Raw genomic sequence first — 24166 nt, forward strand, 5'->3', positions numbered from 1 at the left:
AATTCAGTACCAAATAATACAAAAGCATAAGAGTTATTATGTTAGCCTCTCTTTAATTTATTTTAAATTCCGTGCTGATTTGTTTCATCTACCAGATTTAGGCATTTAGTCTTGATTCATAGACTTTTCTGATTTTTCCTTTAACTAGGACAGTATATGCATGAGTTTTATTTAAAAACTACAAATCACTGGCCAGAATATGCCTGCCATTATTATGGTTCCATCTAAGGATAGTTTATTGAAATAGTTTTCAAAAAGAATATAATTTTTTGCATGCTTAATATTTTAGCAACACACTCCACAATTAAATTTTAAGGATGATGGTGCTTATATAGAGTAGGGTAATCTTCAAAGTTTAGAAAATACAGTAATTTCTGAAAATGCATTTCCCAAGGAGCAGGTCCTTAGTGAAGAAACTAGAAATGCAATAACTATAAGACGAGTGTCAGAGCTGTAAATTAAGATGATGAAAAATATGCAAAAACAGAAAGAAAGTAAATAATTTTGGTAGAGTTAAGCAGAAATTTTCTGGTGATATTTAAAACTGGTTAAGAAGAATTAAAGATTTTTTAAAAGATAGGGTTCTATGAGTCAATTTTATTGCCTGTAGAGAGGGGAAAAAAACTGCTAGGATAGAAAGACCACCACAAGAAAAAAGGATGTATTTCCATTACTTGAAAGCTAGAAGTAAAACAGAAAATATTTAATATAGTAACTGTGACAATGACTAAAATCAATGTAAAAGATTATGCAAACTTAATGTTGTAACCATGTGTTTAAAAATATATTGGCTACACATATATATTTCACAAACAAGTGTATGCACACACACACACACACACACACACACATACATTTAATCACCCAGTGTATTAGTCTGTACTGACACTGCTAATAAAGATGTACCCAAGACTGGGTAATTTATAAAGGAAAGAGGTTTAATGGACTCACAGTTCCACATGGCTGGGGAAGCCTCATAATCACGGCCAGAAGGGAAAGGAGATGCAAAGACACGTCTTACATGGAGGCAGGCAATAAAGAATGAGAACCAAGCAAAAGGGGTTTCTCCTTAAAACAACCATCAGATCTCATGAGACTTATTCACTACCACGAGAACAGTATGGAGGAAACTATCCCCAGGATTCAAAGATCTCCCACCAGGTCCCTCCCACAACACGTGGGAATTATGGGAGCTACAATTCAAGATGAGGTTTGGGTGAAGACACAGCCAAACCATATCACCCAGATACAGAGATAGGCAGATATTGATGGGCAGGCATGTGCTGCAAAGTTAAGCAGACTCAAATGCAGGTTCTGCCACCTGCTCCCTGAGTGATTTTAAACAAATTGCTTCACTTCTCAGACCCTCAGTTTTGTCACTTGCAAAATGTAGTCAATAATAGCTCTCTTGGAGCAGCTTTGAGGATTAAAGAAAACAAAATATGTAGCATGACTAAACAGAGACAAATGATTTTAGCATGAATGAGAAAGCGGTGCTGTCTTTATGGTTTAAAAAGTCGGTGTGTTTAAAGGGTTGTTCAAGCTCTGATGATCATTTTTCATAAACTGAATAAGTCCCTTCTGTTATTTCAGGAATTCCAAAATGGGCAGTGGCCTTAAATTTGCAGTGCAAGACAGTGTACCCCTGCACATTTTATTCTAGTTTAAAAGCTTTATAACAAGCCATTCACCAGGAATAGGATAGAAATGTATTCACTATGAGGCTGGGTGAAGTGGTTCACACTTGTAATCCCAGCACTTTGGGAGGCCAAGGCAGGAGGATCACTTGAGCCCAGGAGTTTGAAACTAGCCCTGGCAACACAGTAAAACTCTGTCTCTACAATTTTTTTTTTTTTTTAAATTAGCCAGGCATGGTGGTGTGCGCCTGTATTCTCAACTACACAGAAGGCTGAGGTGGGAGGATTGCTTGAGCCTGGGAGGTTGAGGCTGTAGTGAGTCATGATCACGCCACGGCACTCTAGCCTAGGCAACAGAGTGAGACCCTGTCCCTAAAAAACATATAACAAAATAAAAATAAAATAAAATAAATGGAATCACTATGGCTCAAAGTCACTGTATTTAGGTATTTGGATACCTGGTCCAACATCACGTGCTCAGAGATGCCCTCCCTAATCCCTGTTGCTCTATGACTCCCCACACTCTTCCACTTGTCCTCAGAGAACTTGGCCCTTCCTGAGCAAGCTGTAAACTTGCTTGTTTATGTATTTATTGTCTGTTTCCTCAAAGTATAAGTAAGATGAAGTCAGGGACAATCTGTCACATTCACGGCCATACACCCAGCACTTAGAACATTTCCTGACACACCATAAACACACAAAAAATCTGTTGAATAAGTAAGTAAATATGGCTTGGACTTTTTAAAGCTCAGATGGGCAAATAACATCCATTGCTGTGAAGGAAAGATTTACCTATTGAAGAAAATAAATATTGAGAACATAAAGTCACTCCTCAGATACTGTTATTATTGGAAGCCTTTTTTTATACAAGTGTTAGAAAACACTGGCTTGAGTCTGGGCACAATGGCTCACACCTATAATCCCAGCACCATGGGAGGCCAAGACAAGCGGATCACCTGAGGTCAGGAGTTCTAGACCAGCCTGGCCAACATGGTGAAACCTTGTCTTCACTAAAAACAAAAATTAGTCAGGCGTGGTGGTGGGCACTTGTAATCCCATCTATTTGGGAGTGTGAGGTAGGAGAATTGCTTGAACCCGGGAGGCGGAGGCTGCAGTGAGCTGAGATTATGAGATCATGCCACTGCACTCCAGCCTGGGTGACAAAGTGAGACTCTGTCTCAAAAAAAAAAAAAAAAGAAAAGAAAAGAAAAAAGAAAACACTGGCTTGGGTTGAGCTACATACAGAGAATCTAAGATAACACTGAGAGGTTCTGTCGCATTACTGTAGAGAGTCTGCCACAAACCAAGAAGTTTCCATGAAAGGAGAGGGACACACATCTATTTCTGTGGCATAATTGCTGAATAGTCAGTAATTATTTGCTAACTTTTGGAATATACAAACAGAGTACAATGGAAACAAATACATCTTCCTTGTCTAAGTGTTTAACCAACAGGCCAACTGGATAATGTACAGTATCTGGGTTAAGTTGTCAGTTTATTTAGGAAGATAAAATCCTCATTGGGAACAATATAAATAAATAGGCATAACTAAAGAACACACAATTGAATTAGAAGCAGTAGTACCACTGACACCTTGACTTTGTGACAAGAATGGGCACTTAATTAGATACGAGCAGAGCCCAGAACCATATGAAGTGAAAGATCTGAGAATGATGCCAACCCTAAAACAACCTCTCCATAAAACATATTACAGATGTACAATAATTAAAGCAGTAAGCTATTGGAGTCAAAATAGGCTGATTCGCTGTTGGAACAGTTTCAATAAGAATTTAGTCCAGAATAAAGAGGCCTTTCAAATTCACTCACTAGCCAGTAAGTTCCAGGGAGCAGGACTCATGTCTATTTTGTTCAACATTGTTTTCCAGAATTTAGTGCCTATATCGTAGTAGCCACTCAATAATTAAGTGTAGAAGTAATTACATAATTAGTGATGTGGAAAAATGAATAAAATGAATGAAAGTTTAAAAATGAAAATTCAATAGGCACAGTGCAGTGCCATATATATTCTATAGTTAGTATGTACACACAGGTATATAACAGGCACATAGATTCCCACAAAACATAGATATACCCAACTATGCTGATTTAGTATCCAGGGATGGTACTTTTATCAGTGATTTTCTTGTTCTAGTTGCTTATCCATTATGTCCCAACTTATATGGAATAAATGAATGTTAGTTACATAAAAAATACAAGAAATAGGCCAGGCATGGTGGCTCATGTCTGTAATCCCAGCACCTTGGGAGGCCAAGGTGGGCAGATCGCTTGAGGTCAGGAGTTTGAGACCAGCCTGGCCAACGTGGTGTAAACCCATCTCCCCTAAAAATACAAAAATTAGCCAGGTGACATGGGTGTGCACCTGTAATCCCAGCTACTCGGGAGGCTGAGGTAGGAGAATCGCTTGAACCTAGGAGGCAGAAGTTGCTGTGAGCCGAGATCATGCCACTGCACTCCAGCCTAAGTGACAGAGTGAGACCCTGTTTAAAAATATATATATATATGAAATATATAATATATTGCTATATGTAATAATATAAGAAAAAATATTTTATCAAGTAACATTTGCCAAAAAGCCACTAAGAAAGGCTGTGAAGAAATGTCTTTAGAGAACATTTCATACATGGAGGCTTCACTGTGACATGAATCACATAATCTGAAGGTCCGCTGATATAAATTAGCCAGCTATTACTGGGCACTTGAGTGAACACTAGTTTTGAGCCAATTATTCCACAATCAAGGCATTTTTAGCTGCACAGAGCTGAGAGCAGTGTGTTAATCAGTCCCATACAGCCTGAAGAGGGCGAGAGTCTAAGGAGAGTGTGAGCTTCAGTGAGGTCTATCCTCAAAACCAAAAGAGAACAGTTGTCTGCTGGGAAGGTAGAAATGGAAAATGAGGCTACAAAAATTAACATGTAAAAAACTATTATTAGGATTATCTTCTGTTTGGGGAAAGCGGAAAGAACATGGTAGTGGAAGGAACAGTTCCAAAAGATGATAAGGCCTCCAGTGGGAAGTCAGAACATCTCCACAGTCCACAGGACTGGGCAACATTAACATTGGCAGGTGACAATTAGCAGAAAATCAAAATACTGAGGGATGGAGTAGAACAGGTGCCCAGCTCCAGGCAGTGGGTGATGAGCCATTTGACAGAGACAGAAGCAGAGACACGGCAAGAAATGGAGTGAGGTTGAAGTGCTGTGGGGTCTTCAGAGGAACTCCAACCTTGGCAGGGACTTCACTGCACTTCCTGCAAGGCAGCGGCATCGCCAGCCGAGGACAGCAGCTGAGTGCCAGCAAAGGGATTGATATGGTTTGGCTCTGTGTCCTCACCCAAATCTCACCTTGAATTGTAATAATCCTCACGTGTCAAGGGCAGGGCCAGGTGGAGATCATTGAATCACGGCGGCAGTTTCCCCCATACTGTTCTCATGATAGTGAGTGAGTTCTCACAAGATCTGATGGTTTTATAAGCATCTGGCATTTCCCCTACTGACACTTCTCTTGCCTGCTGCTACGCAAGCCATGGCTTCCACCTTCCGCCATGCCATGATTGTGAAGACTCCCCAGCCATGTGGAACTGTGAGTCCACTAAACCTCTTTTTCTTTATAAGTTACCCAGTCTTGGGTATGTCTTTATTAGCAGCCTGAGAACAGACTAATACAGGGGTCCTGAGGAAAGGGGGAGTGAGTGGGAGGGAAGAAAAGCATGTCTCATCCCAGGACATTAGGATATATTGTGCTCAGTTTTAAAACACTGAAAAGCAAGACAATTATAACAGGCTTCTAGAAGCAGGTAATCCTGGAGGCAACGCTGGGAGGCCAGGATGGATACGAATGAGGAAAGGAGGAAAGAGGATATCTCAAGCCAGGAAAGGATTATGTGTAGGAACAAAGGCAGGAGACAGGAAGCCTGGCCATCTGACTAGAGTGAAATTTACACAAGAGTGTACTTGAGCAAGCCTCTGATTCGAGCCCATATCAAGAGAGGTTATCATCTGTCTCTCCATTACAGCGAATATTCTGGAAAATCTGAATGAACTTTTAATAATAATTTAATAATATTTATTTAATATTTAACATTAATAATGCTAATAATTTAATAACATAATACAATCTTTTAAACACTTCATAATTTAACAATCATTAAATTGTCCATCCTTTTTTCCATAGCGCTAATTTCTTATGCATAGAATATGCACAGACTCACAAAATGACACTTGGATACACACAGAGACACACGCACATACACTTAGACATAGACAGACAAAGCACACACAATCACACAGACACTCACACGCCCGCTCCCAAACAGAAATACTAGTAGTGTTATACAGGCATACAATTGCATACTTTCATACACAGGCTCACTGATACTGATACCCTTGCACGCACAGATACATACACACACACACATGCACACTAACACCTTCACAACAAAATGTAAGATAGGTTCCCTCCTTACCTGGGCTTCAAGTATGTTAACCTTTTCTTTGAGATTTTCAATTCTTTTGTCTTGTTCTTTTAAATTATTTTTTAATCCTTCCACCTAATAATTAGAAAACACAATAGGAAAAACCTTGTCAGACCACAGGAAATAGTTACTTAAGTCAGAAATTGTATGGATTTCTGAAGTCAAAAGACGTTAGCAGACTCAGCAGGCAACAGAAAGTAGCAGGCCAAATTGACACCTGGGGCTGAAAGCCCTCAGCTGGTGCCGTGATTCACTTTAATCTTTGGATAACCTGTTTAAACCAAGTTCAGCAGGAGTGCATCCTATGAAAGCAGCAACTGGCCGCCCTTCTGCGTCTCAGCAACTTGATGTTCTCATCCTGCAGATGCAGCTGCTGGTGGACAGGATGCAAGGCCACTGCCTGGTGTGCAGAGGCTCCCTGCGGTAGAGATTTGTTAAGCAGCAGCATAATAAGGCGAACCTGCTTTGCCAAGAGGCAATGTGGAGTCAGGAGGTGGGGTGACGAGATTCAAAGCGGTGAAAGAAGAGAGGGGACACATGGATTCTAAGACCAACTTTGGCACGACTAGCTGTCATTAAACTGCTCTATAAAAAGAGGGTGTGGGGTGCGCCCAAAGTCCCTCCTGGCTCTCAAATTCCACTACTCAATTATCTGACCTTTTAGTGAGGTCATAACCAAGCAAGCACAAATGCTGTATCTGTGTCACGAAGGCTCTGGAGTTATTTGGGAGGACTTCTATTTGGTAGTAAAGTAATTGAATAGAAGTCTGATTTTAAATTTTAAAACAGACCCCCAAAACCAGATCAATGCATATCTTGAAGTAGATTTTAAATACACACTCCACCATCTAGCTGGCTGCTACCACAGTTGCCTCTACTTTGCCACCTGTCAGGCTGCTCCCAGAGAAGAAGGGCCAGGCTACACCGGTACCCTAAATCATCTCCTAAATAAATTATGAGGTTATGAAAATAGATCATTTCATGCTCAAGGAAGGGCTGAATCTCCTGACCTGTGAAATTGTCTAAAGACCAGTGTACATTATTTGGCTCAGAATACTTTTAGAAAATCACCGAAACATCTAAAAAATAGTTACATATAATTTTCCAAGCTATCTTCATTGACAGTATTACAGGTGTTGGTGTTACAAACAAGAGAGGTCATTGGAAACAGAGCCATATTGCATGAGAAACAAAAAAGGATATGTCAGTAGGAAGAGAAATCTCATTGCTTCGAAAGTCCAGTCAAGCCACTCATATTTGGGCTCCACACCATAAACATATTGTTTACCAGATAAATACACTTGATTAAACTGACCTTCTGGATGACACTGCGCAGGTTCTGATGTTGGGACTGAATCACAAACTGCAGATGAGAGATCTGCTCCTGGAGAATGGAAATCTCCCTCTGAAGATCCTGGCAACTGGGAATACAAAGGAAAAAAGAGCAAGAGAAAATGATTGGCTCACACGTTCCATAGCTTGCCCTTACTGCTAGCCCTCCTCCACACCACATTACTACTGGGGATCAGGTGGGTAAGACCCCAGGGCTCCATTATGCCACACAGGACACACTGAAGATAAATAGCTATGAAGTGGGCTCTGATTTGTTTGGATTTGACTTGAATGAGAATATCAATTCATGTCAAAAGTTCCTTTCTGACCATCTGTGACTCTTCTAGCAGGTAGTGGAATCAAGTTGTATTCAGTATGATAAAGCACTTATATGCTAAATTGCCTTGCCTGAGCACCCACAGACCTGGCACCCGTCAAACTTCACAGACAATTGCATGGCAATAGCAGAGTCAGAACATGGGAGCAGAAAGCGAGATTTTATCTATTAATATATTTATAAGAAACCAATTTCTAATGATTTGGGCTTAGCATATGTTGTGGATTGTCTGTGATTGTCTTTTTTTATTTTTTATTTTTTGGCTTCCTACTTTTGGTAATTCTACTATTGGTCCATAGGGAAAGGGGGAAAAAAAAAGAGAAGAAAGGAAGAAATTAAATTCCAGCAAATATTTTTGAGTCCACATCAACCATTATGGGAAAAAAAAAGTCAATTTTGAACTTAGATTATTTATACTTTCCCAAAGCTCCATTCAGGTAACTGGAATTGGTTATACTGTTTTGGCTATTTCTCTACTTGCTACTATTATTAGAGTTATGAAGCCACATACATTGTGACAACACTACCAAGCTTAGAAGCATTGTGACCTCAGAGAAGTCACTTGGCCTTTGCTCTTATCCAGTGTCATCCCAATTCTGTTTCCTTTTTTCATTTGTTGTTGTTGTTAGTGGTGGTGGTGGTTTGTTTTTTTTTCAGACAGAGTCTTACTCTGTCACCCAGGCTGGAGTGTAGTGAGGTGATCTTGGCTCACCACAACCACCACCTCTGGGCTCTAGCGATTCTCACAGCTGGGACTACAACCATGTGCCACCACACCTGGCTAATTTTTGTATTTTTAGTAGAGACAGAGTTTCACCATTTTGGCCAGGCTGGTCTTCAACTCCTGACCTCAGGTGATCCACCTGCCTCAGCCTCTAGGTGTATCACAAAGATGGTGGAAATTCATAAGATACTATATAGCATGTTCTAATTTAAAAAAGGAGTTATCAGTTTCCATTTTGTTTCATATAATGGACTAAAACATTGTTTCAGAGAAATGCACATCTAAACCACTATGAGATACCATCTCACAGCAGTCATAATGGCTATTATTAAAAAGTAAAAAAATAACAGATGTTGGCCAGGATGCAGAGAAAAGAGAATGCTTTTACACGGTTGGTGGGAATGTAAATTAGTTCAGCCACTTTGGAAAGCAGTTTGGACATTTCTCAAAGGGGTAAAAACAGAACTACCAGTCAACCCAGCAATCCCATTGCTGGGTATATACCCAAAGGAAACGCAATCATTCTACCAAAAAGATACGTATACTCGTATGTCCATCACAGCAGTATTCATGAGAGCAAAGACATATAAACAACCTAGGTGCCTATCAACAGTGGATTCAATACAGAAAATGTGTTACATATACACCCTGGAATACTTTGCAGCCATAAAAAAGAATGAAATTGTGTCTTTTGCAGCAACGTGGATGCAACTGAAGGTCATCATCCTAAGTGAATTAAGGCATAAAAAGAAAATCAAATACTGCACAATTCCACTTATAAGTGGGAGCTAAACACTGGGTAAACACAAACTTAAAGAAGGAAACAATAGATGCTGTGGACAACTACAGGTGGAAAGAATGGAGGAGAAAGGGTTGAAAAACTACCTACTGAATACTATGCCTTGCTACCTAGGTGACAGATTTAACAGTAGCCCAAACCTCAGCATCAGGCAATATACCCATGTAACAAACTTGCACATGTACCCCCGCAGGTAAAGTAAAAGTTGAAATTAAAACAAAAAAAGGAAGCTTTATTTTAATTGGTCCAATAGAGTCCTGGAAAGAAAAACAAAAGAAATTTACAATTTATAAAATAAATTATTGTAAACTTCCAGGACTCTTGAAAGAGACAGGAGGGGAAGATAGGAGGATGTTTGGGAGTACAGGCACAAGAAATCTACAGGGAACAGGATGCCTAGGACATTGGTGAGGGGAGGGAAGCAAATGAGGGGCCTGAGAGAAGGATGCAGAGAACAAAAAGAGAAGGTACAAAATGATGGGGGAACAAGAACATGCATCAAGTGTGCTACTCTGTTTTAGATGATAATCAGAAACATGTCTGATTATCATACCTACACAACTAAATCTCACTGCAAAAGTCCATTTCCCTCCTCTCAATTAATACTACAAGCAACTATCAAATTAAGAAAAGCCATAAAAGAAATGTAGACTGTCAACACAGGCTGAAGGAAGATCACTAGTTCAGCTGTGCCGATATTTTATCTGCTTTTTATAACACGATCACTTAAAGGACCCCGTACCTGGCAGAAAGCCTTATCTTGGTCTTTCTCTCTTGGAGAGGGGCAGTAGGGAATCCAAACAAAGTAAATGAGCAAGAAGTCCCTTGTTTTTCTTTCCACGGTCCATGGCAGGAAGTGTTTGAAAAGAAATAAGCTGATGCCTGATTCAGATGAAAACACTTTGTGCCCATGTAATTTGAACTGGCAATGGCAGCAATACTGAGCTCTCACAGTATTTCCAAAATTCAAGTTCAGAGAATGGCTGCATCAGCACCAGCCTGTATTCACATTAGATTTCAGTTGTCCCTAGATTTGAGGTTCAGAGGCTTCTTGAGGCACGGGAGGCTGACGAAATTTCAGGACCCCAGCGGGTGAGGCTCCAGACCCTAAAGATGTTGCGGGGAGATGGAAGAGCTTTCCAAGGAGAGACCAGACTTTGGATGTCTGCAAACATTCCTAACAGACAGTGAGAAGGCTTACTGCCCACAGAGAATCTTCAGGGGCAGGATGTCTTCAGAAGTCCAGGGAGATTGGGAGCGTGCGAGGGGCAGGGCTGAGAAATCTGCAGATGTTGCTCAGAACCCTTGCAGGGTAGAATTGCTGCGAACATGCAGAGGATGGAGTAACTGAGGAGCCTCAGAAGAAAACCTCAGTTACTAGGAAAAGATGACTGGAGAATATAAAGATCAAAACAGGTCAGGCATGGTGGTTCACGTCTGTAACCCAAGCACTTTGGGAGGCCAAGGCGGGCAGATCACTTGAGGCCAGGAGTTCGAGACCAGCCTGGCCAATATGGCGAAACCCATCTCTATTAAAAATGCAAAAATTATGCTGGGTGTGGTGACTCACACCTGTAATCCCAGCACTATGGGAGGCCAAGGTGGGTGGATCACTTGAGGTCAGGAGTTCGAGACCAGCCTGGCCAACATGGTGAGACCCTGTCACTACTAAAAATAGAAAAATTAGCTGGGTGTGGTGGCGTGCACCTGTAATCCCAGCTACTGGGGAGGCTGAGGTACAAGAATCGCTTGAACCCAGGAGGTGGATGTTGCAGTGAGGTGAGATTGCGCCACTGCAATCCAGCCTGGGCGACAGAGTGAGACTCCGTCTAAAAAAATATAAAAAATCAAAACACAGAGGGCAAACAGAAATTGGGTCCATAGCTGGTGCTAAAATTCAAAATTGCTCCAGCAAGGATAGTGAAAGAAGAAAAGATAAAAATAACAGAAAGAGCAGCTATGACCCACTTAATGGTCAGACTCAGGACTTTCCTGGGAAGTAATGAGAAAGAGCTTAAGACACCTTGCAGAGGCAAGCTAGCTGTGAATATGCACAAAATATAAAAATACTGTAAGCTCTTAAAGGTGAGTATTTAAAATGGTTCTCTTTGTGTCCCATGACCTAGAACCTTGGAACCATTGGGAAAAAAAGATGACTTGAGATACGGGGAACAGATGTTGTTATTTTTCTATCAAAAATACCAAGCTCAGAAAACTTTCCCATGTACCCCTTGAAGATATTACCATAAAGTTCACTGTGGAAAAAAAACACCAAAAACTTGAAATTGGCCTCAAAGTAGAAGAAAAATATTTCTAGAAGCACTCTTGAAAACACAAGGCCTTGAGGCTTCACTTATTTCCATTAATACGCTAAAACAGTGACTAAAGGAAATTGCAGAAAATCTCTATTAGGATTGTCCAATAAGTATGAAGCCTAGTCATCCATTTAAGACCTTTAAATGTAAAAATATATCTAAGTAAGCTGCCACTTGATCCTCTTTTGAGCTTTGCTGTTTATCTTTCTGTTAAAGCACTTTTCTTTTCTTTTCTTTTCTTTTTTTTTTTTTTGAGACAAAGTCTCACTCTGTCGCCTAGCGGCACAATCTCGGCTCACTGCAACCTCTGCCTCCTGGGTATAAGTGATTCTCCTGCCTCAGTCTCCTGAGTAGCTGGGATTACAGGTTCCCACCACCACGCCCAGCTAATTTTTGTATTTTTAGTGGAGACGAGATTTCACCATGTTGGCCAGACTGGTCTCGAACTCCTGACCTCAAGTGATCTGCCTGCCTCAGGCTCCCAAAGTGCTGGGATTACAGGCATGAACCACTGCACCCAGCCCAGTCTTAATAAAGAGGTACACAAGCAAAACTGGAGGAAGAAAACATAAGGAAGGGTCAAGTCTAAAAAAAGGAGGCAAATGTCCGTATCCGGGATTCCTGCTCTGCTTTCTGATGTCTCAACATAATTTTTGACCATGTTTTCCTCTACAATGCAACTGAATAAAGATATAAAGCAAATGTGGAAATTAAAGCAGAACTGAAAAACTTTGGCTTCTAAGAAAATGTAGAAGACATGCTTTTCCCCATTCTTTCCACTAAGTACAACTAAAAGCCCTGGATATTGTATATGAAAAAAAAACACAAGAAGACTCTGAACAGTGGAGAGAAGAAGGCAGACTGGCTCCAGAACCTGGGATCCAAGAAATGACACAATGGTGAATCCTCTGGGGTTTCTTTTTATCTCACACATCCCAGACTTGGAGCTGGAAAAAATCAGCAGCCTGGAATGCCAATGGGGGCAAGCCAAAAAAAAAAAAAGCCCCAACAAAAGGAGAAGAGAATCTCTGCCCTACCCTTTTGAGGGAGGGAATTGAGGATTCTCTCTCAATTCATCACTGAAGGAGGGGGAAGAGACAACTATTTCTGGTTCACTTCCTGTTAGATTCCTCAGCATTCAAGAAGAGAAGTCAATCCTATCTTTAACTGCAGAAATGTGAAAAGAAATTACTTTGCCTCTAATTAGCAACATGGGATGATCACAGAAGAAGCACCTGACAGGAAGCCCACCCTCAATTTCTGTACTCCCCAACGTCTCCCAAAGGGTTGGTGAAAAGAAAGTGAGTTCATGGAGAATTGTCTCTCCCTCCATTCCTCACGATACTCGAGAATCTATCTTTGGGTCAACTTATACCACAGAGGGTGGCATTACTGGATTTTCTCACAGTGCCCTCTGATCCTGTTATAGTGGCTTTTATTGGATTGTGTTGGCATCATGCTATTCTGTTTAGATGATGTTTGGAGGTAAGCCTTTGTGTTTATTACAAGGGGTAACTTGAAAACATTATTCAGGGTTCTTTTTATGACAATACTCTGGCCTTATAGCTAGATTAGAAATAACTGAATGATTGCAAACACCTGATTGGTTTTAATCATGTGGAATTGTGACTCACAAAACTAATCATCATTTCCTGTTTGGGTTGGCTGCTGGAAAATTTAAAACTGAGTCAGTGGTCTCCTGTGAGCAAGTTTGTAGCATCCATGGGCCTAATTTTGTAAACAAACTTTATGGTATACCTATTATTTTATCTCCTTGTCCTCATTATCTAATTTTTTTCTAATTTAAGCAATCATATTATATTTTGCATAGTTTTTATAAATAACCTTAGATTTTCTTAAAAACTTCACAAAGGGCATGAATAGCCTGAGCATGGCCATATTTACACAGCCCAAGAATATAACACGTTTCAGTCTTTATAAAGTACATTTATTACCAGGGATTCATATAGTAAGATGTTTATGAGAATGAAAATTCCAGAAGAAACCAAAAGAGCTAGGTGCTGAGACAAAGAAAGTAAAAGTAGCAATGAAAGCCATGTTGCAGGCTCCAAGAGGCTACTTCTGGGTACACTATAGATTTCAGAGGCATTGGAAATATGAATAGCCCTACATAGAAATCCCACAGGATAGAGAAGATAGTGAGATTAGTGGCATCCTAGAGCTTCTTGGAAGCTATAAAAGAATCTTACTACCATCTGTGGGGACTCATTTTGCCTTCTATTTAGGATCCAGTGTTTCTCTGGACTTCCATGAGTATGAACATCACTGACTATGGGCCCCCCGTGGAATAGAGAATAACTAGGGACCACAACCACAAGAACAGAAGAGGTCAGATTCCCATTCCCAGGCCAGACTAAGGGAAAGAATCAACTTGGATGTAAGTGTAGCCCTGTTTGCATTTCAACAAAATTCATGAATGTGTCTTACTATTTTCCATAAAATTCTTCTTTATTATTATTTTCGTTGGTGGTACCAAAGGCGTGCCTTGAGAGAACACTCCCACCCCAAACTACCAGATAAATGTACAATTTAGGTAGCAACCATATGCTTTGACATGCAACCTCAACTTCAAGGTCTTTTCTCCTCTAAGGAGTTTCCATTCCTAAGCGGCATCTATGTAAATATGGAAGGGCCAACACTGTTTATTTTTACAATCCCTATTAGTCTGTTCTCATGCTGCTATGAAAACATACCCAAGACTCGGTAATTTATAAAGGAAAGAGGTTTAGTTGATTCACAGTTCTGCAGGGCTGGGGAGGCCTCAGGAAACTTACAGTCATGTTGGAAGAAGTAAACATGTCCTTCTTCCCATGGCGGGCCAAAACCATGCAGCAAGAAGTGCCAAGCAAAAAGAGGAAAAGCCCCTTATAAAGCCATCAGAACTTGTGAGAACTCACGAGAACAGCAGCATTGGGCTAACCGCCCCCATGATTCAATTACCTCCCACCAGGTTTCTCCCATGACACATAGGGATTATGGGAACTACAATTCAAGATTCTCATCTTTTTGGGTAGGGACACAGCCAAACCGTATCAATCCCAAATATGTTTCCCCAAAAGATAACTCTTAAAAAGGCCTGCATATTTGTTTGTGATGTGGCAGGGCAGAGGGAAAAGTCGGAAAATGGTCTTTTGCTAATCGTTACTCAGAGGAATGAAGAACCCAGTTTGAGAGATCTTCAGAGGTTTCCAGAAATAAAAGAAAGATGGTCAAAATCTTTTACAGTAAAATAAGCACAGCTTTGCTATGTATGAGAATGTAGGAGCGAAAACTCCCAGCTCTATAACTTCTGAGAGATTGAGCAATCTTGCACAACTCAATTAGAATTTCAGCTCTTTCCTGGAAAAGTGAATGCAAGGATTAAAATAAAGAAGGTACCTGAGGTTATTCTGAAAACTGCAAAGCATTTTACCTATGTCAATTACCAGTAATGGTAATAGAAATATGGAGTCAACCTTATTTTTAAGAAGACAAATCTTTTTAACTTCTCTGTCTTCTTTTTATGACCCTATCTATCTAATCTTAACCTAACAGAAACCCTCTTTTTTGTGGTAGCTTAATCAAGTCTCTATTACTTCAACCAAAAGAGTCTGATTCCTACTGATTTCATTTTCTTGTCACTTCACAAACTGAATGCCTCTACATAAAGCTCCGACAAAGTAATAAGCAATCACAGATATGTGTGATACCCACAATCTATAAAAATTGCATAAGCCTGGATGTTGAAAAACCTTTCTAGAAACACCAAACATCCACTTTCCCCAAGAAATTTCTAAAACTTCCTTAGGAGCTTTTAAAGAATTCTTTATAATAACTGTTTATATAGAATAGAAGTGAAAGAATAGATCAGGTTGGTTTTTAAAAGAGCTACATTGTTGGCTCAAAGACGGACAATAGCCCTATCACCAATTTTTTAAAAACACATTTTTTAAAGGAAAAAAAAATCAAACTTGGACGGCCTGAACTTTTAATGGAAGACACGTACAAATCAGTAGTTCTGCTACAAGGAAAAGCTCTGCCTATTTAAGAAAAATATTAACTGAAGATTTACTTAGATTGAAGTTATGAATATCCATATGTCATTCCAAGACCTAAGGATACATTCTGCAGTATTTCCTTCAATCTCTACAGAAATGTGCAGTGTTATAAAACTATCTTAGAAGTCCCCTGTTTTGGGCTACATGTTTGTCACAGGGAAGAAGCTAGGAAAATTAATAACTTATTGGAATCTTGTATGTTTCAAATGTGTGTGTGTGTGTAATTGCCAGGATCAGCCCATTTCTGGGCTTTGGCATATGTGGTCCAAAATGCAGGAATACAAGCCAGGCAGAAGGTACAACAGATGAGGACAGGTGGGAAAAAAGATAAAAAAGGAAAGGAAGCAGCACGGAGCCTGTAGGGGGGAAATCGAAAGACTGAGAAAGAGGGATGTCTGAGTACATATCATTGAATAAATGACATATCATTGAATTCTGTCCATAACAGTGCCTAATATCCTAGCAAACAATAGTTCTAGGATGACAAACTAAGATCTTGAAATTGATTTGACTTTGAACAATGTAATTATATCAGAACATACAATGATTGTGTTGGACTAGAATTTTTAAAAAATAAAGAAAAATCTCAGAAAATGTCTTATTATATGATTTATTACACGATAATACAGATACTTTTTCTAATAGCAGCTGAGTAGCACAGCGATTATGGCGATATCCACAAACCCACCCCCAGCATACTAAGGACTGTGACTGCTTGTAAACTGTGAGTATTTATAAGTCCAAAGAACTATGGATATTGTCCCTAGTATTTCCTTCACCCTACAGAATTAAGGAGTATCAGGAAACTATCTTAGAATTCCACTTGTGGGCTGGCCAGTGCAATGCTAGCTGTAAAAGAAACTCATTAACTAAGACAGAAGCATCAGAAAATAAAGACCTCTCAAGCGTCCTCCTTAGCATAAACGGTAAACCAGGAGGTGCCAGGCTTACTCACTCATTCACTCTTCGGAAAGACTAACCTTCCCGTGGGGTTCCCTGCACCCCCAATGGACTCTGCCCCCTGCTCCCAACTGCTCTGTGATTCCTCTGAGTTTGAGGAAGGGGAGGCACATAACTACATGACTGTTAATCCCAGGAATTCAACCTTCCTCCTGCACTGTCAGTCATCCTATTTCTTTGGGGGACAGAAGACCTTCTGTTCCCTGGCTGGCATACCAGTGGACAGGAAAGAAATCAGGAACTGCTTTTACTTAACAGGTAGCTTCGCAAACCTTTTTCCACATGTAGCACTGGATTTGAGTTGCAGTAGCTTGTTTTCCAAAGACAGTTTTCTTTCTAGTAGTGTTCTCTTTTCCTAGGAGAAAATGAGATACAAATGTTGCTGAACTACATGTGTATGTTTGGTAAGGCCTTCCTCTTGTCAGACTAGAACTATGGCTTGAGCTAAAGAGTTAATTTCCCATGTGCTGTTACTCTTATCTTCAAGGAAACCTAGCTGAGTATTCTCCTGTGTGCTTTACACATAGTTCAACTATAGGCCAAAAATAATTGTCTTCACTCTCTCACCTGCCTGGAGGACTTCTTTTGCTCATCTTCCAAGGCATTGCCCATAGCCTGTTCAGTTCAACCTCTCCCACTCACCTCTCCCCATCCTACCACACATAAACAGCCAGCTCATCCCTTGCTAGACCCTGGCTCTCCCACCCTTACATCTGCTTCCCCTGCATTAGACTGAGTTGTTGGTATCCAAGGACACTAGATACCTCTAGGTACTACGTGTCATCTGTCAGAAGGTAGTAAAACAATAAACATATTTTTGATGAAGGATCAAGGCCACAAAGGATACAAATGCTTTCCAATTAGGATACAGGAGAAACTCAGATTGCAATTTTATGATGTTGGGAAAGAATATCTTTTAAAAAGATGCCTTAATTTGATTATTAAGCCAAAGCCTTTCCATTCAAAAGGAAAACAGACAAGACCATGAAAAACGAAGCTGAGATGACTGTGTTCATTTTATATTTGATGGCATTCAGCTGAAAAAAGGAATTTGGTGCTTTGGCCTGATGGTTTAGGTTGCCAAGTTGGAAAGAATCAAGGGAGATTGAAAAGAGGCAGGAATTGGTATTGGCAACTTGGATGGAATTGACTGGAAGATGTGTGCTGAAACTATCTATAATGCTGTTTAAAATTACTTCCTGCTGCAGCATCTCAGTGAGTAGTACAAAGCAAGGCAGTGCTGTCTAGCAGAAACATCACAAAGATTGTACATAGGGACTTAACCTGGTTTCTAAATTTTGGCCAAGGTTTTCAACTCTCGGGCCTTACGAATGTTAAGAAAAATTAACCCAAACTTGGAAATAAAAACAATATACAGCACGCAGTTTTAATGTCATATTGGGTCATCGTTTAATTATCTGACCCAAGATTTATTTCTCTCAGAGAATTTTCCTCTGTTCGCTTTTATTGTTTATTATTTGATAGAGCCCTGGGTCTGTGAAGTTGCATGTAAATTTGTAGATTTCTGTCTGGTAGAAGACATAATCCCAAAGGTTATGGTTTAATTGCCTTAAAGAATATTAACTGTTTTTTTTCAAATTTAATCTAGTAATCCTATACTATTTTCAATTTTCTCCAAAATGCCCATAAATGACTAGTTTCTGAAAATATTTTATTTAAACCAGCTTTCTCATCTTACTGTTTCCCTCATTAATTAATGAGTTACAACATTTGACATGTATTCATTCTACATTCATTTGACTCATATTTGTATCTTCTGAGCATTCCTAAAATGGGGATAATATTACCTATATTGAAATGTTGGGATGATAGAGATAATATATGTAAAAGAGATACAGGCTTCCTGGCACATATTTGGATCTCAATATATAATCATTGGAAGGCACTGGTTACTTCATATCTTATGTGTTCTGTATGCTTTTTCAAATTTTTCTTATAGTATTCTTGCCACATAAAAATAGCCCTAGAGTTGCCCTAGCTGTGTTCAAATTATTTCTGAGGGATCACAGATCTCTTTCTTTCTTTCTTTCTCTTTCTTTCTTTTCTTTTCTTTCTTTCTTTTTCTCTTTCTTTCTTTCTTTCTTTCTTTCTTTCTTTCTTTCTTTCTTTCTTTCTTTCTTTCTTTCTTTCTCTTTCTTTCTCTCTCTCTCTCTCTCTCTCCCTCCCTCCCTCTCTCTCTCTCTCTCTCTCTCTCTCTCTCTCTCTTTTTTTTTTTCTTCAGAGTTTTGCTCTTGTTGCCCAGGCTGGAGTGCAGTGGTGCGATCCTGGCTCACTGCAACCTCTGCCTCCCAGGTTCAAGCGATTCTCCTGCCTCAGCCTCCCGAGTAGCTGGGATTAAAGACATGTGCCACCACGTCTGGCTAATTTTGTATTTTTAGTAGAGACGGGGTTTCTCCATGTTGGTCAGTCTAGTCTCGAACTCCCGACCTCAGGTGATCCACTCGCCTTGGCCTGCCAAAGTGCTGGGATTACAGGCACGAACCACTGCGCCTGGCCCACAGACACATCTTACAAGCGTATGATGAGACTTGGATTGTCAAAAAACACACCACAGATAATGTATTTTGATTTTGTAGGGTGAGGGAAAATGGTGCCTAACAAATGTTTAATAGTCTTACTCTTGATTAATGGATTTTCATAAACAGGGGTCAAGGGAACCAGACAACCAGACAAGTAAATGCTCTCCCTTGGCCAGGCTCTGCCATCTAGCTTGGGTTCTTTTTGCCTCCTCTTTGACAACACAGAAAATCTCACCATACCAGATAGCACTTTTCAGGCAATGTCTTCAGGAAAGGGAAAGGGAGTTCATAGCACCACACAGTGGGCAACCCACTATTCCCAGAGCCATACCTCCAGACAGCTCCAGGTTTCCCTCACCAGGCTGATCGGAGAAGGCACCAATTTCAATCATGGCCAAATGCTAACATCTAAATGTTTTGGAACCAACTCTATCATTTTTGTCCAACATGAGAGAAGACGGGGGCATAACGGAAAGGGTTGTGATGTAGAAAGTGGAGGACTGTGGAACAGTTTCAGGTTCATGCTGTCCTCATTTATAAAATGATCATGAGGAACTAGGTGGTCTCAAAAGTGCCTTTGAGCTCTAAAATTGCAATGGAGCTAAATCAATGACACTAGAAAATAAATATGATGTAACAGAATTGCACTGCTAGCAAATGGAACATATGCCATATTAAAATGCTCTTACTGGGCATTTTTGCTAGCTTATCACTGTGCTTATGGAATTCATTCTCACTGCATTCCTGATTAAAGTGGGACAGATGGTGAAGGTTTTAAGTAATGTGTTCATTACCAGACCTCATACCACTAATGGCTATTTACTGGAGCAGTGGATTGTTCAAGTGAGTAGCAAGTAGATTTTTCTCCAGGGGGCACCCACGACCAGGGCAATATTTATCAGCCTTTGTGAGGATGTTCATTTTTAATTTTTACTTTCTTTCTGAATTTGTGTCTTTTTCCTATTAATACAAAAGGCCCAGTACACCCTCCCCTTATTCTGGCCCACACTCCCTCCCTGAGACACCCTACCTCACAGCCTGTCTCCTCAGTCTCTCTTTAAACCAAGATGTTGCCCAACTTTGTTCCTTATAGTTTTATTTATTTGCTTGTTTCACAAATATAAAATATTTTAAAACCAATTTGCTTTGTTTTGTTTTGTTTTGTTTTTGAGACAGAGTCCTGCTCTATTACCCAGGCTGAAGTATAGTGGCGTCATCTCAGCTCACTGCAACCTCCACTTCCCAGGTTCAAGTGATTCTCATACTTCAGCCTCCAGAGTAGCTGGGACTGCAAGCACGTGCTACCATGCCCAGCTAATTTTTGTGTTCTCTTAGGAGAGACTGGGTTTCACCACGTTGGCCAGGCTGGTCTCGAACTCCTGGCCTTAAGTGATCCTCCTGCCTCAGCCTCTTCAAATGCTGGAATTATAGGCATGAGCCACCACACCTGGCCTAAACCATCTTTTACTTTAAATAAAACTGCGCATTGCCCCTCCACATGATCCCCACTTACCTCCACCCTCCAGAGATTCCAGTAGGCTGCACTTTAGAAAGTCACTGAATTATTCTGGAAGGTTGCTGCATGGCCTTACTAAGTCATGCGCATCCTGTCTACTTCCTTTGTCCAAGATCTCCTGGAGACAGCCCACTATTAAGAGTTATTATCAGGGCAGGAACTAGGCCATCACTTCCCAAGAATGTCCTGCCAGGATCTGAGTCACTGAACCTTATTCTAGGGCATACTCCTCTGCCTTTGACTGTGCTTTCAGCCTCCCTAAAGCACTCATAGAGAAATTCAGAAAGGGAGATTTAGGAAGTTCCTTGAGCCTCACACAATCCAGATATACTACATTGTCATATCCACAAAAAGAGACGGGTTCATTCACAAATACATATTCAGCCCCTAGTTCTGTTACACATGGTGGTGTTCAAATATTTGTTTAGTAAACAGTCAAGTAAATATACCCCAGAACTCTGAGATGAACTAACATCTAGTATACATTTCCTAGGATCACTAGGAAATAGAAATTGTCTTCTACTGTTCTATTTTTTTTTTTTTTTTCTGAGATGGAGTCTCGCTATGTCACCAGGCTGGAGTGCAGTGGCACAATCTCGGTTCACTGCAACCTCCCTCCTCCTGGGTTCAAGTGATTCTCCTGCCTCAGCCTCCCAAGTAGCTGGGACTACAGGCACCTGCCACCACGCCCAACTAATTTTTGTATTTTTAGTAGAGACAGGGTTTCACCACGTTGGCCAGGATCATCTCGATCTCTTGACCTCATGATCCACCCACCTCAGCCTCCCAAAGTGCTGGGATTATAGGCATAAGCCACCGTGCCCAGCCTGTTCTTTTGTTAATTTGGAGGCACTAAACCTGACCCAATATCACTGGGTTTGAGATGGCGTGAGCTCTACACTAAACTTAAATTTCAAGCTGGTTAATCAGTCTGTTTGGTTAAGCAATTCTATTCGTTTCCCAGAATTGTCTTTCTTTCCTTAATGCAAACATTCTTTATGCTATCTTAGTTTTATTAAGCTGTTTATTATAGGATCAAGTATTCTGCCACTACCAGGTACACATCCAAATATTACAGTTTTTCCAAAACAGCATAATTATAAACTGTCATGCCTGGATAAACTAATTGCTTAAGGATATTCTAGCCCAGTGATTCTGCTAAAGTATAACACTCAGTGACCTACCACATAATACACATGCAGCTGAATACTGTTATCTTAGAGCCACTTGATAATGGGCATATTTAATTTTTGTGATTTCCTCATAGGTCCTTCACCAAGACTACGAATTCAACCAAATCACAATGTCATAAAACTTTAAATTCTTGGGAAATATTTTTAAACAAATCAAAGTTCCTTTGATAAGAAACCTAAATATTGAAAAGTGATGTTTTTGAAATGATATTTATGAAATGGCATAAACCCAGGCAGACTCATAAAACAAATTAAAGCTAAAAATAACAGGCAAATACAATAAATATAAAAAATGTATTGGGCAATATTTACTAGTATCCAAAGCCTATATTTTTCTCTATCCCCAATTCAGTTTCAGAGATGCCAGTTTTCTCTTTGTTTTGCTATTAAAAAATAATATTCCTTGATTTGTCCAAATTCTAAATTCTAAGGCATACATACACAAATTTACGTGTTCACCTTTTGTGTATATTTGGAATGCTAGCTAGCTAAATGAACATGGCATGAAATATTTTCAAATTTTTATTCTGTTATTACTCTTCTCTAAATGTGCCTTCTTAAAGTTCCAATTTCTATAGAATGGCTTTTCTTAATGTAAACTGTATCTCTCCTAGTGCAGCCATAGGTTTTTACAAACACAAAGTAGACTTGGGTGGTCAAAAATGGACACTGCACTGACTCTAATACATAAAAATGCTGTGATTACAGGGACCTGCTATATTAATACTCCTAGTAGATGGACTTTGTGCTCTTTTCCATTAGTTGCATTCACAGCCTCACCTGGTTCCCCTTTCTAAGTCATGTATTTCCTAGAATGTGACAAATGATGATATGACTACAGTATTTGCAGAAAGGTAAATCAATCACTACAGTATAGATCATATGAAATGTTTAAGGGAAAATTAATATTAAATACTTCCTAAGGGCAAATACTGTAAAGAATACTTTCACTTAACATTATCTTATTTAATTTAATATCCTATTTATTTTGGTATTATTTTATTTCATCCTCATCCTAACCCTGTCAGTAAGAAAATCCTCTAATTCTCCAGGGCTCTACCTTTTCCATTCTCTGTAAAAGGTTCTCCAATTCTGTAATTTGACTGTGTTTTTCTTCAAGTTTTTCAGCAACTTGATTCAGATTTTCAACATGTTGTTTCAATTTCTGTTCTTTTTCAAGCTTGTTAACCTATGGTCAGAGAAACAGTTGTGTTGTGAAAACTCTGTTTTTATTAAACCTATACACATATTACCTCTTTCTACAATTTTCTAAATAGCCAAAAAAATTCCGAATTCATACTTGCTTAGAATTGCTCTTTTTGATTTCAGTGTTTCCTTCAAAATAACCCTGATAGACTACAACAACATTAAATCAAGAATTAATATTATAATAAACATAAATGTCCTTCCTAGAATGCTTCCATTTGTTACCATAAAGCATACTTTCTGAATTGATACAAGAGAGAAAGATGCTAATTTAACAAAAGCAACATTGTTGACTTTTTCTCAACAATTATTATCCAGAACAACAACAAAAAAAAAACATACAGGTTCAATTAAAACACTTTTTATTTTTAATCAGAAAGTGTCATAAAATCAGAATAACTGTCCTCAGCGTGTCACCGTGCTACTTCACAGGCATAGAGCAGGGGTTGTGCTGAGGGATCATAGGAGAGAAGTCTCCATCTAGCAGGTAATAGGCTACAGTGGGACTGTGTCGACTAACTTGTTACTCTTCCGCATGTGTATTTAACAAAGCTTGACATTTCACAGGGAAAAATGAGTGTCTGGCTTCCTTTGTAAATACCAAGCGGGCCTTTCAGTCAGTTCACTCCAGGCTAGTGCCGAGCCCACATTACAGGGATGCATGCTTCTTGTCCCCACAAGCCCCCCCATAGCATAGCACCCTCATCAGCTTCCCGCTTATGTTCTTCATCTGCACCCTGCATGCATGTGAGTATGCAACCATCACTACCACAGCTTGATGCATGAAAGGGTGTCACCTAGGCAGTGAATTTCCTACTGTACTCTCCTGGGGACCTTCCTACAGCCTGAGCTGACAGACACCTGGGTGCCCCAAACTATTATGAGTGAACTTACGTATTAGCTGTTTTATATTTTTAATTTTGGCAAACACACACATACAGGCATACACACACTTTTTTGACTTCTCCAGTTCTAGAATATATTTTTCAGACAGATTTTATTGGCCCTAGTGTATATACTTCAGATTTAAAAACAAATGAACAAAAAAGAACATGTA

General features: G+C 39.8%; 1 protein-coding gene across 8 annotated transcripts in view; it reads right to left on the reverse strand.

Moving 5' to 3' along the window:
- The window catches only part of CCDC68 (coiled-coil domain containing 68), a 66663-nt gene that overhangs the window by 21506 nt on the left and 20991 nt on the right, over positions 1 to 24166 (reverse strand). For all 8 annotated transcript variants that reach the window (XM_021930133.2, XM_021930134.2, XM_021930132.2 and 5 more), the window contains exons 7-10: positions 22964 to 23092; positions 16927 to 17009; positions 7445 to 7550; positions 6121 to 6204 (exon numbers count right to left, since the gene is read on the reverse strand). In XM_021930133.2, coding sequence (XP_021785825.2) covers positions 6121 to 6204; positions 7445 to 7550; positions 16927 to 17009; positions 22964 to 23092 — 402 coding nt within the window. The remainder of the gene's footprint in view (positions 1 to 6120; positions 6205 to 7444; positions 7551 to 16926; positions 17010 to 22963; positions 23093 to 24166) is intronic.

This window comes from Papio anubis, chromosome 19, assembly GCF_008728515.1.
Source record: "Papio anubis isolate 15944 chromosome 19, Panubis1.0, whole genome shotgun sequence".
Taxonomy (NCBI): domain Eukaryota; kingdom Metazoa; phylum Chordata; class Mammalia; order Primates; family Cercopithecidae; genus Papio; species Papio anubis.